Genomic DNA, 16,618 nt, shown 5'->3' on the forward strand with positions numbered 1-16,618 from the left:
CAACTGAATCAGAGCCTGGAATTCATTCTTCCTCTGGACTTAGTGAGATAATTTTCCTTACTATTTAAGCAATAGGGTTTTCCCAGCTGAAAGCATCCTAACAGCCATTTCTCCTTGAAACTTTACTCCCTTGATTTTCTAAACATCACTCTTTTCTGCTCCTACTTCTACTTCTCAAGTCTGGCCTCCCCCTTTCCTCCACCTATTCCTTACATTTTGGTGTCCTCCAAGGTTTGTTGTGATCTTTTCTACCCAAAAGTATATGTTCACCTGAAATAATCTCAGCTTGGCCGGGTACAGTGGCTCATGCCTGTAATCCCAGCACCTTGGGAGGCCAAAGCAGGCAAATCATGAGGTCAGGAGTTTGAGACCAGCCTGGTCAACGTGGTGAACCCATCTCTACTAAAAATACAAAAAATTAGCTGGGTGTGGTGGCGGGTGCCTATTACCCCAGCTACTCGGGAGGCTGAAGCAGAATAGTTTGAACCTGGGAGGCAGAGGTTGCAGTGAGCCAAGATCACACCACTGCACTCTGGCCTAGGTGACAGAGTGTGACTTGGTCTCAAATAATCATCATCATCATCATCATCATCATCTCAGCTCCCTGTATCTTCCCCTTGAAACATCAAAATTGAGCTACCAGGCCGGGTGTGGTGACTCACGCCTGTAATCCTAGCACTTTGGGAGGCCGAGGTGGGTGGATCACCTGAGGTCGAGAGTTCAAGACCAGCCTGGTCATCATGGTGAAACCCCATCTTAAAAAAAAAAAAAATTGAGCTACCAGCACTTCCCCCAGTGGAATACCACGGCTGATGTTCCCCAGCTCATGTACCTGAAGAACTACCTGTCTTTCAAAATTAAATTTAAGTGTCCTGTCTATGAAGCCTTCCCTGAAGTCCATGGTTTCTTTACCTTTTTTTGTGCCATGGACCTCTCTGGCAGTCTGTGAGCCCTATGAACCCCTTTTCAAAATAATGCTTCTAATTGCATACAAAAAAAATGCCAACTATATTGAAATAATCTTATTTTTTAGATTTAAATATCTGACATAAGCAGTATGTGCTTCTTTATTAGCCCACTAAACAAAAAGATCTAGCAGTGAGTCTTACAACCACCATAGTTCTGAAGTAGTAATGAGTATAAGTGATATTTTGAGATCTGCAACAACTGTAATGTGATATGAAAATGTCTGTGACTTGTGCTGGTACTGTGACTTCTATTGGTAACAGGTACTGCTAATACTACTGTGGTTTGATACAATAGGAGCTTGTTAAATGAATGGCCCCCAGTGAAATGTACCTATTCCTATCTATGACCTTGTGTAGTTCCCCACCACATCAACTCTGAACTTGGCTACGTTACTTGTTTTGACATCAGCAAATATGATGCTGTTTGTGCCTTGGGACTTGCCCTCCTGGAACTCAGTAACCAGGTAAGGAAGCCCAGGCTACGCCCATGGCGGGGCATCAAGCCCCCAGACATGGGAGTGAAGCCATCTTCCAGTCAAACCATCAGTTGAATTCAGCCACTGGAAGACACCAGCAGAACTGCCCAGCAAACCTACAGATTTTGAGAAATAATTACTGTTTCGGCCAGGCATGGTGGCTCACACCTGTAATCCTAGCACTTTGGAAAGCCGAGGTGGGAGGATCACTTGAGGTCAGGAATTCAAAACCAGCCTGGCCAACATGGCGAAACCCCGTCTCTACTAAAAACACAAAAATTAGCCAGGCACAGTGGTGGGCGCCTGTAATCCCAGCTACTCGGGAGGCTGAGCCAGGAGAACTGCTTGAACCCAGGAGGCAGAGGTTGCGGTGAGCCAAGATCGAGCCATTGCACTCCACCCTGGGCAACAGAACAAGGCTTAAAAAAAAAAAAATTGTTGGCTGGGCGCGGTGGCTCAAGCCTGTAATCCCAGCACTTTGGGAGGCCGAGGCGGGTGGATCACGAGGTCGAGAGATCGAGACCATCCTGGTCAACATGGTGAAACCCCGTCTCTACTAAAAATACAAAAAATTAGCTGGGCATGGCAGCACATGCCTGTAATCCCAGCTACTCAGGAGGCTGAGGCAGGAGAATTGCCTGAACCCAGGAGGCGGAGGTTGCGGTGAGCCGAGATCGCGCCATTGCACTCCAGCCTGGGTAACAAGAGCGAAACTCTGTCTCAAAAAAAAAAAAAAAAAAAAAAAATTGTTGCCGGGCGCGGTGGCTCAAGCCTGTAATCCCAGCACTTTGGGAGGCTGAGGCGGGTGGATCACGAGGTCGAGAGATCGAGATCATCCTGGTCAACATGGTGAAACCCCGTCTCTACTAAAAATACAAAAAATCAGCCGGGCATGGGCGCGTGCCTGTAATCCCAACTACTCGGGAGGCCGAGGCAGGAAAATTGCCTGAACCCAGGAGGCGGAGGTTGTGGTGAGCCGAGATCGCGCCATTGCACTCCAGCCTGGGTAATAAGAGCGAAACTCCGTCTCGAAAAAAAAAAAAATTGTTTTAGGCACTGGTTTGCAGTGATTTGTTACCCAAAAATACATAACAGAAACATTACTCATATTCACAATTAAAGGAAGTGCTCAATTTCATTTGGAGATTGATGAAGACAAATTTATATTTTTTCCCCATCAGATTTCAGGAACCCTCTGAAATATATGTGCAGATCTTCTGAGGAGCTGAGGAACCCAGGTTAGGAACCCCTGGTTAAGGCAAGGGGATCTTGCGCTCCTTTTTACTACCTTTCCACATTGTTGGTACACATATAGTTAATCTGGCCACAGCATATCTTTCCTTGTTGTAACCCTGAAATGGCGCAGAGCTCCTAGCACATAACATGTGTTTAACATACAAATTTATCAAATGAATATTGATGATAAGATTTGTCTTCCTGACTAAACTGTGAGCTCCCTGAAAACAGAATAAGAGCAAATACCAAGACTTTTGCAAGTGCTTTACACATACCAACCTACTTTTTATAACAACCCTATGTGGTATATGTTATTACCCCAATTTCACCAATAGTAAGATAGGCACAGAGAAAGTAAGTGACTTGTCCAGGGTCACACAGTTAAAAGGTGGCAATGCCAGGACTAGAAGGCAGAATGCATGTTCTGATTTTACAGCCTTTACTAACGTACATTGCGGAGCTCAATAAAATTTTTAAATGAATAATACAATTCTGAGATTTCATTAGCACTATTTTATGGGTACTATGCTTCTTGAAGACTCAATTTTGTAGATTAATTTCTGGTAGCCTGTGATTTTATGACAAAATACATATAATTTACTTTTTAAAAAGTAGAAGAATGGCTTTATGCTAAAGTGCAGATTTTCGAAATTAAGTCTTCATTGTAAAAGTAGATTTTTTTCAAAGGGCACGAGTTCACAAAATGCAGGAAAGGGGGGTCCACTAGTCCATATTAGTGTTCCCTGGGGAGTGGAGCAAAGCTCCAACTTCCCTCACCACCCAGCCGTCCCACCCCAGCCTCCCCCATACCCTGCACAACTTCTCCTAAGGTGACCCTCCCCCACCCACACATCAGGTTCTGAAACCCGACGCTGCCAGGCAACTAAAGCCGCGAACCCCGCAGTGACCTGAGCTGGCCTCCCGCTACCCTACGATCCCAAAAGGCCACCAGCCGAGGGATGGGTACTTTGGGGGAGGCACTTTAAATTTTCAAAGTGTTTAATTCGCGAAAGCACAACCCAAAAGGCCGCCCCCACCCACCAGGGGGTCTCCCGCCTCCACCCAGTAGCCGCTCATCCCCAGCAGACCGGTGAATGAACCGCTGGGCCAGGACGCAGCCGACTCAGCGGCGGGAAAAGCCTCGGAGTGAGTCGGGCCTGGCCAGCGGAGAGGTCCCAAGAGAGCGCGGGGAGGGCTCGGGCGGCCGGGAGGGGGCGGTGACAGCTGTGACCCAGCTCCACGTTCTCACCTTGAACATGTCGCCGGCAACCGTGGCTCCGGCAGGGTCACTCCGGCCTCGGCCACGCCCACTATGGAGAGGTGACTACGGAGGCCCGATAGGGCCTTGATTTCTCCAACCGCAAGCGGGTCGCGGTGCGGGTGGCGGCCGTACGGCAAACTCGGTACGGCGAAGGGTTAGTAACAGTCACCCCGTTCTAGAAGCCGCGTCGCTGAGCCGCAGAACGTCGCGCCCCGGGCGGCGAATGAACGCAAGACCCGCCCTCCAGGAGGCTCCGCCCCTGCACCGGCGGTTGCTAGGCGGCAAGAAAGCGCCGGCTCCGTGTGGGCGGTACGCGGAGGCGCGAGGAGGGAGGTGCCCGGCGTCGCGCGGCGCTCGGAAACTGCCTCCGCCGCCGCGAAACTGCCTTCGCTGCCGCGATTGGGCGCCCAGCGGCGTGGGCTGGGATTTCTGTGAGCACAGGTTGCCGGGAGGGGGCGCTGGGAGGGCCTCGGGCGGCTTCGAAAGCGTAGCAGCCGGAAGCCGCCGGTTGGCGGACTGGGTTTACCTTACGAAAGGTTTTAAGATTTTTAACCGTTGACTGGACGTTTCTCAGGTTTTAAATTTAAACTAACATACTATGTCCTTTAATCGGAAAAGGCTCAGACCTTATTTTTTTCTCTTTAAGAAACAAGCGGTAAGCCTCCTCTCTGGGAATCAAATGTCCCTTAATACTTGGAGAAGTCAATGATAATGGCAATAATTATCTTATTAACTAGTGTAACAAGCACTGATACAGCACTTAGGATGTGCGCAGCCCTGATCTAAGTCTTTATGCACATTCATCTAATCTTTCCAACGACGGAAGTAGGTGGGCATGATTATTATTCCCAATACATAGATGAAGAAACTGAGGCACGGAGAAGTAATTTGTACAAGACCACACAGAAAGTGGGAAGCTAGGATCCAAACCCATTAGTCTTCCCTTGAAACCTGTGTTCTAGCAAAAACAATTGTTGCACTGTGTCATAATGAGGATGTATTTCCTTTTTCATTCTGTATTTCTGCTCTAATCCTATAGAAAGTGTAAGCCCCATCCAGGCGGGCATCTGGAAGAATTTGGAATTTGTACAGTAACATGTCACTGCCCTGCAGCCAAAACCCACTAGGGACACGCCTGTAGTTTTTGGGTTTCTCATTGCTTCAAGGAAATCGCACATGTAGGAACACAGTGACATATTTCAGTAAAGAGTGTTAGAAAGATTTATTATAGGATTTGAGCTTTGGTTCGGTGATTTTGGGGCGAGTTCAAGGAAGCAGGAGCTTTGCTCTGGATTGGGTGTTGTTAGGAAGCAATGGTAACACCAAGGCCCAGCTGCGAATGCCAGCCATCTCCCAGATGTTAAGGGCTGCTTTTTCTTAAGAGGATTGTATATTCCAAGGCATCCCCAAGGAGAATTTTTTTTTTTTTTTTGAGATGGAGTCTTGCTCTGTCTCCAGGCTGGAGTGCAGTGGTGCGATCTCGGCTCACTGCAACCTCTGACTCCCTGGTTCAAGCGATTCTACTGCCTCAGCTTCCCCAGTAGCTGGGATTACAGTCATGTGCCACCACGCCTAGCTAATTTTTTTTTTTTTTTTGTATATTTAGTAGAGATGGGGTTTCATCATGTTGGCCAGGATGGTCTCGATCTCCTGAACTCGTGATCTACCTTCTTTGGTCTCCCAAAGTGCTGGGATTACAAGCGTGAGCCACCTCCTCTGGCCCAAGGAGAAATATTGAATAGACTCAGAAGGCTCTCTGCAGCACAGTGTAACATCACACATACATAAAAGTGTGAAACATATTGAGAAAATAGGGCAGAGGTTCCTAATTCAGGGGGTATGTGAACTTGGGGGAAAAAATGACAACTTCATTTTCACTAACCTCTAATGAACTTTGTTTCTTTCAGTTATAGTGTAGACAGCAAACCACAGTATATTAGCATGGATGATAAAAGCAGATATTTTCATGCTACATTGCAGTCACGTCAGAGATCTTGAAATATTTATGCTCATTACAACCTCAAAAATACAGTAGTTATTGGAGCTCATTTAATGCATTAAGACACATTTACTATAATTTTGTTTTTAAAAATATTTTGATCATTTCAGTACAATGGGAGCACTTTGTAATCCTATGTATTTTATGTTATGCATTTTAAAACCAATTCTTACTAGAGATCTGTCCATAGGGGTCCATGGCACCAAAAGAAATGATAAAGAGCCCCTGGTTTAGTAACAGAGACCAAGCCGTGACTAAGAATTTGGGAGCTGCATCCAAACTGGAGTGTTACTGCATCCAAATTGGATGCTTTAAAGAATAGAAAGTTGGAGGTGGAATCAGAAATTTAGTGCACAGCCTCTCGCTTTACCAAGGAGGGAACTGAACCACTGAGAGGTTAAGTGACTTGCCCAAAGTCCCACTGCTATTTGATGATAAAACTGGGACAAAACGTTTTTAGACAAACATGTAAAAACCCTCCACTGTGCTAGGCACTGAGGAAGCCATAGTTAACAAGATGCCTCTTGCCCTCGATGAGCTTTTTGGTAGACAGCTGGGGAGTGACGAGATTGAATTATTGAGCTACAAAGTTAACTCCAGGTGCAGCGTGCTAGGTCAATGAGAGGAGAAAAAGACTGGAGACAGACCAGTTAGAAGGCTATGGATAGATTTACTTGTCTTTTCCATATACCATAAAATATTTGTGGTACACAAAGAATGTAAACTGTAAGCAACTTTAAGAGATCCCTGATGCCTTCCTTTTTAAAGAATTCAGAATTAGTACAATCATATGGCACTTGAGTCTTGTCCAAACGGTGTCATAGTATAAATTATGACCTCAAAGGCTTAATTTATGTACTTTCAGATTACTTCATTGGAGGGAAAATGAATCGTTCTTCAAATGCAACGCTTAAAAGTATTCTGAAATCAGGTACTAGAACCTCAGGAAAAGCTCGCACAGTACGTTTCGCAAGTGTACCAACCACAGGATCATTATTACAATCGTAAGTACCCATATTTTGCCTTGTGTTACTTTCCACAACCGTACAGTTTCCAAACAGTACTTATCCAGATAACTTCAATTCTTCTTGTTTTGTAAATCACAGATTTTGTGTTTTTGTTTTGTTTTTGTTTGTTTTGAGGCGGAGTCTCGCTCTGCAGCCCAGGCTGGAGTGCAGTGGCACAATCTCAGCTCACTGTAATGTCCGCCTCCCAGGTTCAAGCGATTCTCCTGCCTCAGCCTCCTGAGTAGCTGGGATTACAGGCACCTGCCACCACACCCAGCTAATGTTTGTATTTTTAGTAGAGATGGGGTTTCACCATGTTGGCCAGAATGATCTCCATTTCTTGACCTTGTAATCCGCCTGCCTCGTTCTCCCAAAGTGCTGAGATTACAGGCGTGAGCCACCACATCCAGCTGATTTTGTGTTTTAAAATTACTTTCCAATTGAATAATAATTGCATTTTCTAATTTATAAAACATATTAACAAACATCTATTTGATCCTGATACAATCTTGTGAAACAATTTTATTATTACATTTTATAAATGAAGAAGCAGCAACTGGGAGAAGGTAAGTGGCTTAAGGAAGTTAAACAGCTAATGGCATCAGCTAAGATTCAAAGCTTGTTTCCATACTTCAGGCTTTTTCGCTTTTTCTTTCCTTTTTTTTTTTTTTTTTTTTTTTTGAGACAAGAGTCTCACTCTGCCACCCAGGCTGGAGTACAGTGATCTTGGCTCACTGCAACCTCTGCCTCTCATGTTCAAGTGATTCTCCTGCCTCAGCCTCCCAAGTAGCTGGGATTACAGGTGTGCGCCACCACACCTGGCTAATTCTTGTATTTTTAGTAGAAACGGAGTTTCACCATGTTGGCCAGGATGGTCTCCATCTCTTGATCTTGTGGTCTGCCTGCCTCGGCCTCCCAAAGTGCTGGGATTACAGGCATGAGCCACTGTACCCTTTTCTTCATTTTATCTTGTAGTCTGCATTTTGCCAGCCAATGGGTAACCTTATGCAGGAGTACCTGTCTTTGTACGTGGCCCTGTAAGGGGTAATGATGGGGTAGGAAGGTATGAAGGAGGAGACCCCTACAATCTGCCAGTGCTGGGATATGATCCAAACTAGAATAATTCTAGGCTGGGTGCAGTGGCTCACGTCTGCAATCCCAGCACTTTGGGGGGGCGAGGCGGGCGGATCACAAGGTCAGGAGTTCGAGACCAGCCTGGCCAATGTGGTGAAATACTGTCTCCACTAAAAATACAAAAAGTAGCTGGGCATGGTGGCGAGTGCCTGTAGTCCCAGCCACTCAGGAGGCTGAGGCAGAAGAATCGCTTGAACCCAGGAGGCAGAGGTTGAAGTGAGCTGAGATCACACCACTGCACTCTGGCCTGAGCAACAGAGGGAGACTCTGTCTCAAAAAAAAAAAAAAGAAAGAAAAAAAAGAAAAGAAAAAAAACCACGTAGAATAATTCTGACCTGACCTGGATGAGCCTGGTTCAAGCAAAGATCAGAGAAGGAAGTTTCTTTTTCTAGGGCATAGTCATCCACCCCCAGAAGAGAACTGAGCCTCCTATAACTTTGACTATTCCCCATTCCATTTTCATAGCACTTGAACTAATTGGACGTTTCATTTTAGGTCATGGTTGTTTTTGGGACGTGAACTTGCCTCCTCACACTTTTTATTTATAATATATGTGCCTCTTAATGATACCTTTATATTTTATATGCCTCTTCATGATAAAGTCTTAGCCAGGAGTTTTTTTTTTTTTTTAATCTCAAGGGAAATCCCCTCAGGTATTTCACATCCTCATTCTGAGTAGATTCTGCAAATGACCAGTTCCAATTACCACATCCAAATGTTCCTCATTAGGTTAGTCTTAGAGTGGAGGATGGGGAGGTACAGGAGGAAGAAGCATAAATTGATAGTTCTCTAAAGTTTTAGAAAAATGAAAACTACTTTGTAAATATTAACCTCTTTTTTTCCTCACAGAAAGGTTAAAGATATTGCAGCTCGAATAATACAGAGGGCTTGGTTAGCTTATATAAACAAAATGATATTTCAACTCCTAAAACATGCAATTTGTGCAGCGGTATGTATTTTGCTTTTTGTTTTCTCTGATGGATTTAATTATCAAGCTAAAAGATCTGTTAATTAAAGATAGAATAAATAACCTTCTTTATCTCGTCTATTTGGATCTAATAATATTATATGGAGTTCTGGAATTGTTTCTTCTGTTAGCCCTAAATGAATATTTCTGGATTTTTTAAAATGTGGATGACTATTTATACTTCCTGTTTTGTTTCTAAATTTGATTCCTTCCTTAAAAATGTGAGACAGTTCTCTTTCAACTATAAAAAGCTCCAAATCTACAAGGTGCAGTGTCTCATGCCTGTAATCCCAGCACTTTGGGAGGCCAAGGCAGAGAGGCCAGGAGTTTGAGACTAGTCTGGCCAACACTGCGAAACCCTGTCTCTACTAAAATACAAAAAAACAGCCAGGTGTGGTGGCATGTGCCTGTAGTCGCAACTACTTGGGAGGCTGAGGGAGGAGAATTGCCTGAACCAGTGAGACTCTGTCCCCCACCCAAAAAATCTCTGAATTAAAAGTGCCCTTACCTTTCATCCATCAATTTTACTTCTAAGAGTCCATTTTAATACTCACATACACACACACACACACACACACACACACACACAAATTGATTGTAGCATTGTTTGCAACAGCAAAGGAAGTAAACTGTATAATAACTATTGATAGAATGCTGGTTAAATAAGTGTTGCTGCTTTTATAGTGTTAAGCTTTGTAGCTTTAACGTGATTCTGCAATTGAAAAATAACCAAGATAGCTCATCAGTTAAAAAAGCAAGCACCGGACAGTATGAAGAATATGATTCTACTTGAGTGAAAAAAACAAAACAAAACAAAAAAAGATGCACATACCCCCTTCTCCAGAAGGCAACTCTTGCAATCCTAGCAGAGCCTTCCTTGGTATAGTACCAAATATTCTAATAAGACATCCCATAATTCCAGTAGTCTACTATTAGTGATACTCTTTTTTGTTTGAGATGGAGTCTCACTCTGTCCCCAGGCTGGAATGCAGTGGCATGATCTTGGCTCACTGCAAACTCTGCCCCCCAGGTTCAAGCAATTCTCCTGCCTCAGCCTCCCTAGTAGCTGGGACTACAGGTATGTCCCACCATGTCCAGCTAATTTTTTTTTTTTTTTGGTATTTTTAGTGGAGATGGGGTTTTACCATGTTGGCCAGGCTGGTCTTGAACTCCTGACCTCAAGTGATCCGCCCACCTTGGCCTCCCAAAGTGCTGGGATTACAGGCATGAGCCACCACACCTGGCCAATTAGTGATACTCTAAGGGAATTTAGCAGCTCTGAAAAAAAAAAGTCTGAGCAATGTGTACACCGTTTACCATCTGACTCACAGACCTATTTCTGATGTCAGTAAAAGCAGAATACGGCTGGGTGCAGTGGCTCACAGCTGTAATCCCAGCACTTTGGGAGGCCAAGGTGTCCGGATTGCCTGAGGTCAGGAGTTCAAGACCAGTCAGGCCAACATGGTAAAACCCAGTCTGTACTAAAAATATTTTAAAAAACTAGCTGGGCATGGTGGCATGCCCCTGTAATCCCAGCTACTCAGGAGGCTGAGGCAGGGAAATTGCTTGAACCAGGGAGGTGGAGGTTGCCATGAGCCAAGATCACGCCAATGCACTCCAGCCTGGGTGATAGAGCAAGACTCTGTCTCAAAAAAAAAAAAAAAAAACAAGAAACAAAAAAAAGCAGAATACTTCAGAGAAAACCCACCCAGGTAAACTCCTGACATTTCAGGTCTATTATCTATTGTCTTTGAATATGGAACTTGTATTTAATTATTATAATGCTGGTTGTATAGTATTTTTAGACTCTTTTGTAACAGAAGTTAATTTTTTTATCTGTTATAGTAATGCTTTAATATCTTAATAATGTTTTGTCCTTTTAAAAGCCCTTTATTTATTTACTTTTTATTTATTTATTTATTTATTTATTTTTGAGACAGTGTCTCATCCTGTTGCCCAAGCTGGAGTACAGTGGTGCAGTCTCAGCGCACTGCAACCTCTGCCTCCCAGTTCAAGCAATTCTCATGCCTCAGCCTCCCGAGTAGCTGGGACTACAGGTGCCCGCCATCACACCCAGCAAATTTTTGTATTTTTTATAGAGACGGGGTTTCATCATGTTGGCCAGGTTGGTCTTGAACTCTTGACCTCAGGTGATCCTCCTGCCTCGGCCTCCCAAAGTGCTGGAATTATAGGTATAAGCCACAGCACCCGGCCTAAAAGCCCTTTAATGTACATTTTGATGTGATTATCATAGGTATAAAGGGTTTGGTTGGGGGAAAGAGTTGGGGCTTTAGAGTAAAACAGAAATCAATGAATCCTGGCCTTCCAGTTTACTACCTGTATCCCTTTTTATACATTGCAAAAACTTCCTGAGCCTCAGCCTTCTCATCTGTAAAATAGGAGTGATAATATTCTCATAATGAGCTGAGTACGGTAGTTTATGCCTATAATCCCAGCACTTTGGGAGGCCAAGGTGGGCGGATCACCTGAGGTCGGGAGTTCAAGACCAGCCTGACCAACATGGAGGAACCCCATCTCTACTAAAAACACAAAATTAGCTGGGTGTGGTGGCACATGCTGTAATCCCAGTTACTCTGGAGGCTGAGGCAGGAGAATCGCCTGAACCCGGGAGGCGGGGGTTGCAGTGAGCCAAGATTGTGCTATTGCACTCCAGCCTGGGTAATGAGAGTGAAACTCCATCTCAAAAAAAAAAAAAAAAAAAAAAATTCTCATAATGTTGCTGGTGTAAGGATTAAATGAACTAATATATATAAGGCACCTAACATAGTATACGGTATATAAAAGGTGCTTAAAAGCTAGTAACTTATTACTATTAAATCCTCATCTTACAGTGATTCATTCAACAAATAAAGTATCTGCTGTGTACCAGGCACTGTATTAGATGCTAGGAATGTAGTGGTAAAGAGAAAAACCACCATCCCTGCCTTAATGAAGCTTACAGTCTAGTAGGAGGCACAGACAAGTTGATAAGTAATTATAATATATTGTGAAAAGTGCTGTCATAGGGAAAGAATAGTGCCTTTGATCTCTAAAAGGGGCAGATACCCCAACTTGAAGGCCAAAATGATGAAGTAACTAGCTCAAAGCTACGCAGATGGTAAGTGGAGGTGCCAAAACAAAAATCCACCCCTTCAGAACTCCAAGTCCAGTGTACTGTTCACTTTACCATGTTGCCTCTCTTACAGTCTGTACATTGTGTCTGGGCAGGATACTGCTCTCCTTTTACATCACTGTCCTCTATTTCAGGAATTCTTTGTGACACATGAGATACTGAAGAAAGTGACCCCCTTAGAGGCTAAACTTCTTAAAGATCCTACCATGAAGTGTAAAATTAGATTTAGGTAATGTGTCTATGCTGATTTATTTCAAGAAGTACTTAGTTAATATGAGGAAATCTTAGAAATGTATTTTGTTAATCCTCATAACTTCTCAGAATATAATGACAAAGTAACTGTGTTATCCTTATTTACATTTGTTATGTGAAGAGACTGAGGCATGACTCTGGCTAAAAGTTGCTATGTGAGTAACTCTCATCTCTCATTGTGTATCCAGTCTTCCACAGGTATGAGAATAGTTCTGAGCACGCCAAAGTGTGGGTCTTACATCCTACATGATCATTTCATTACCAGTTCTTTATATGCTCCGACATAGCCTTTACCTTGTATGCAAGAAACTATATAAACTATCTTAAGTACAAGGGGGAAAAGTAACCGAGCCCAAAACCTGATGCCAAATAACTAATTTCTTATATTTCAGATTTAGAGGTGAAACATTTCCACCTTTCATCGTGTTTAAAATTTTTCTTCATACTGAAGGCCATGGTTACAAGTACTTCAGCGGAAAAAATGTATTCAGGCCGTCAAGTGAGGTGATGTTTCATGACGTACATTTTATGTTAATTTAGCTTAACATCTGTGTAGTGTCTGAATTGCATTCTAATTACACAGAATAAGTTATTTCACCATTAAACAGCCCACCAGGCAGGTAGTGTTTTTTTTTTAGCACCATGTTTCAAAGTGTGTCCACTTATTAGCTAAAAAACATGTAGAGTGAATTACTTAAGGATCTAGAAAATATCCATCAGTTTTGTATTAAAATTTTCATTTCTTAATAATAGACTAGGCCAGGTGCAGTGGCTCACACCTGTAATCCCAGCATTTTGGGAGGCCGAGGTCGGCGGATCACCTGAGGTCAGGAGTTTGAAACCAGCCTGGCCAACATGGTGAAACCCCATCTCTACTAAAGATACAAAAATTAGCCAGGCATAGTGGCACATGTCTGTAATCCTGGCTACTCGTGAGGCTGAAGCAGGAGAATCGCTTGAACCTGAGATGTGGAGATTACAGTGAGCCAAGATTGTGCCACTGTACCTCAGCCTGGGCATCAGAGTGAGACTCTGTTTCAGAAACAAAAAAAATAGACTAAAATTGGTCAGGGCTCTTAAACTATTTAGAACATTTAATTTAATGCCATTTTATTTGTTTTAATGGAATTTTATTTTTTTTTTATTCTGGTAGCACATTGAGAAAAAAATGTGCTGGACTGTGCTATTGAAAATGAACTTTCAAAGTATTTGTCTTTTTTCACATGAATTATCATACTTTTTTTTTTTGAGATGGAATTTCACTTTTGTTGCCCAGGCTAAAGTGCTATGGTACTATCTTGGCTCACCGCAACCTCTGCCTCCCGGGTTCAAGTGATTCTCCTGCCTCAGCCTCCCGAGTAGCTGGGATTACAGGCATGTGCCACCACACACAGCAAGTTTTTGTATTTTAAGTAGAGATGGGGTTTCACCATGTTGGTCAGGCTGGTCTCAAACTCCTGACCTCAGGTGATCCACCTGCCTCAGCCTCCCAAAGTTCAGGGATTACAGGCATGAGCCACCACGCCTGGCCCTCTCATCATACTTTTAAATTTCATGAATATTCACCACAAATTGTGTCTGCAGTATAGGAATCACCTGGGAATCTTGTTAAAATGGTGCCCCTGCTGCTGGTCCATAAACCACATTTTTAAAAAAATTAATTCATTCAGCTACTCTGTATCTTTTGATTGGAGAGTTTAGTCCATTTACATCAGTGTTATTACCGATAAGTACGGACTTTTGCCATTTTCTTATTTGTTGTCTGGTTGTTTTGTGGTCTTCTCTTCCTTCGTTCCTTCCTGCCTGCCTTCCTTTTAGTGAAGGTGATTTTCTCTGGTGGCATGTTTTAATTTCTTGCTTTTTATTTTTTATGTATCTGTTGTATGTTTTGGATTTGAGGTTACCATGAGGCTTGCAAACAATTATAACCCATTATTTTAAACTGATGACAAATTAACACTGATTGCATCAACAAACAAATAATTAACAAAAAACTAAAGAGAAACCAAACAAAAACTCTGCACTCTAACTTCATCTCCCCACTTTTTAACTTTTTGTTGCTTCTATGAATATTTTACTGTACTGTCTATGTCTTGAAAAGTTGTTGCAGTTATTATTTTTGGTCGGTTCATCTTCTAGTCTTTCAAGATAAGAGTAGTTTATATACCACAATTCAATGTTATAATATTCTGTTTTTCTGTACACTTACTCTTACCAGTGAATTTTGTACTTTCAGATGATTTCTTACTGTTTATTAATGCCCTTTTCTTTCAGATTGAAGAACTCCCTTTAGCATTTCTTGTAGGACAAGTCTATTATTGACAAAATCCCTCAGCTTTTGTTTGTCTGAGAAAGTCTTTATTTCTCCTTATGTTTGAAGGATATTTTCACTGCATATACTATTCTAGGATAAAAGTTTTTATTTTTCCTTCAGCACTTAAAATATGTTACTTCACTCTCTCAGCCTGTAAGGTTTCCACTGAGAAGTCTGCTGCCAGACATATTGGAACTGCCAGACATATTGGAACTCCTTTGAATGTTGTTTCTTTTCTCTTGTTGATTTTAGGATTCTTTCTTTATCCTTGACCTTTGGGAGTTTGATTAGTAAATGCCTTAAGGTAGTCTTTGGGTTAAATCTGCTTGGTATTCTATAACCTTCTTTACTTGAATATTGATATCTTTCTCTAAATTTGGGAAGTTCTCTGCTGTTACCCTTTTGAATAAACTTTCTATCCTGATCTATCTCTCTACCACCTTTTTAGGGCCAATAATTTTTCTTTTTCTTTTTTTTTTTTTTTTTTTTTTTTTTTTTTTTTTTTTTGAGATGGAGTCTCGCTCTGTCGCCCAGGCTGGAGTGCAGTGGCACGTTCTCTGCTCACTGCAACCTCCATCTCTTGGGTTCAAGCAATTTTCCTGCCTCAGCCTCCTGAGTATCTGGGATTACAGGCACACGCCACCACGCCTGGCTAATTTTTGTATTTTTAGTAGAGATGGGGTTTCACCATGTTGGTCAGGCTGGTCTCAAACCCATGACCTTGTGATCTGCCTACCTCGGCCTCCCAAAGTGCTGGGATTACAGGTGTGAGCCACTGTGCCTGGCCCTTTAGGGCCAATAATTCTTAGATTCACCATTTTGAGGCTATTTTCTAGATCTTATAGGCATGTGTCATTCTTTTTTATGTTTTTTTCTTTTGTCTGCTCTGATTGTGTATTTTCATATGGCCTGTCTTCTAGCCCACTAATTCTTCTGCGTGATCAGTTCCTCTGTTAGGAGACTCTGATGCATTCTTCAGTATGTCAGTTGCATTTTTCAGCTCCAGAATTTCTGCTTATTATTTTTTTTTTTAGACGAAGTTTTTTGCCCTTGTTGCCCAGGCTAGAGTGCAATGGTACAATTTCGGCTCACCATACCTCCGTCTCCTGGGTTCAAGCGATTCTCCTGCCTTAGCCTCCGGAGTAGCTGGGATTATAGCCATGCACCACCACACCCGGCTAATTTTTTTGTATTTTTAGTAGAGACGGGGTTTCTCCGTGTTGGTCAGGCTGGTCTCGAACTAAAAAGTGCTGGGATTACAGGCGTGAGCCACTGAGCCCTGTTTGCTTGATTATTTTTAATTATTTCAGTCTCTTTGTTAAATTTATCAGATAGGATTCTGAATTCCTTCTCTGTGTTATCTCGAATTTTGTTGAGCTTTCTCAAAACAACTATTTTGGTGTTTTGTTTTGTTTTGTTTTTTAATCAGAACATGAACACAAAAACAGCTATTTTGAAATATCTAACTGAAAGATTCGTGCCTCTGTCTCTCTAGGATTGGTCACTGGTGCCTTATTTCGTTTTTTTGGTGAGGTCGTGTTTTCCCAAATGGTCTTGATGCGTATGGATGTTTGCCAGTGTTTGAACATCAGAGTTAGGTATTGTAGTATTTTTTATAGTCTTTACAGTCTGGGCTTGTTTGTAACCCATCCTTCATGAAAAGGCTTTTCAGGTATTCAAAGGGAACCCAGGTGTCATGATCTAAATCTTTGGTCACTGCAACCATACAACCATATCTGCATTAGGGGGCACCCCAAGCCCAGTAAGGCTGTGGCTGTTGCAGACTTGGAGAGGTACTGCCTTGTTGTTCTTGGCTAAAATCTGGAAGAATTCCCTGGATTACCAGGCAGAGACTCTTGTTCTCTTTCTTT

The 16,618-nt window shown here is 42.6% G+C and overlaps 2 protein-coding genes across 9 annotated transcripts in view; one reads left to right on the forward strand and one right to left on the reverse strand.

Moving 5' to 3' along the window:
• The window catches only part of APOO (apolipoprotein O), a 142,292-nt gene extending 138,117 nt beyond the window's left edge, over positions 1–4,175 (reverse strand). For 4 of the 7 annotated variants that reach the window (XR_012515582.1, XM_074391450.1, XM_074391449.1 and 1 more), the window contains exon 1: positions 3,722–3,916. Coding sequence is in view for 6 of the 7 variants with exons in the window: in XM_074391450.1 (XP_074247551.1) it covers positions 3,722–3,757 (36 nt within the window). In the remaining variant the exon portion in view is untranslated. The other 3 variants (XM_003924090.4, XM_074391452.1, XM_074391451.1) reach the window with 3 other exon arrangements.
• A 2,650-nt stretch (positions 4,176–6,825) lies between these two features.
• CXHXorf58 (chromosome X CXorf58 homolog) overlaps positions 6,826–16,618 on the forward strand; it is a 30,191-nt gene continuing 20,398 nt past the window's right edge. For both annotated transcript variants that reach the window (XM_003924181.2, XM_074392228.1), the window contains exons 1-4: positions 6,826–6,944; positions 8,931–9,030; positions 12,316–12,410; positions 12,826–12,937. In XM_003924181.2, coding sequence (XP_003924230.1) covers positions 6,826–6,944; positions 8,931–9,030; positions 12,316–12,410; positions 12,826–12,937 — 426 coding nt within the window. The remainder of the gene's footprint in view (positions 6,945–8,930; positions 9,031–12,315; positions 12,411–12,825; positions 12,938–16,618) is intronic.

The sequence above is a fragment of the Saimiri boliviensis genome, chromosome X (genome assembly GCF_048565385.1).
Source record: "Saimiri boliviensis isolate mSaiBol1 chromosome X, mSaiBol1.pri, whole genome shotgun sequence".
Lineage (NCBI taxonomy): Eukaryota > Metazoa > Chordata > Mammalia > Primates > Cebidae > Saimiri > Saimiri boliviensis.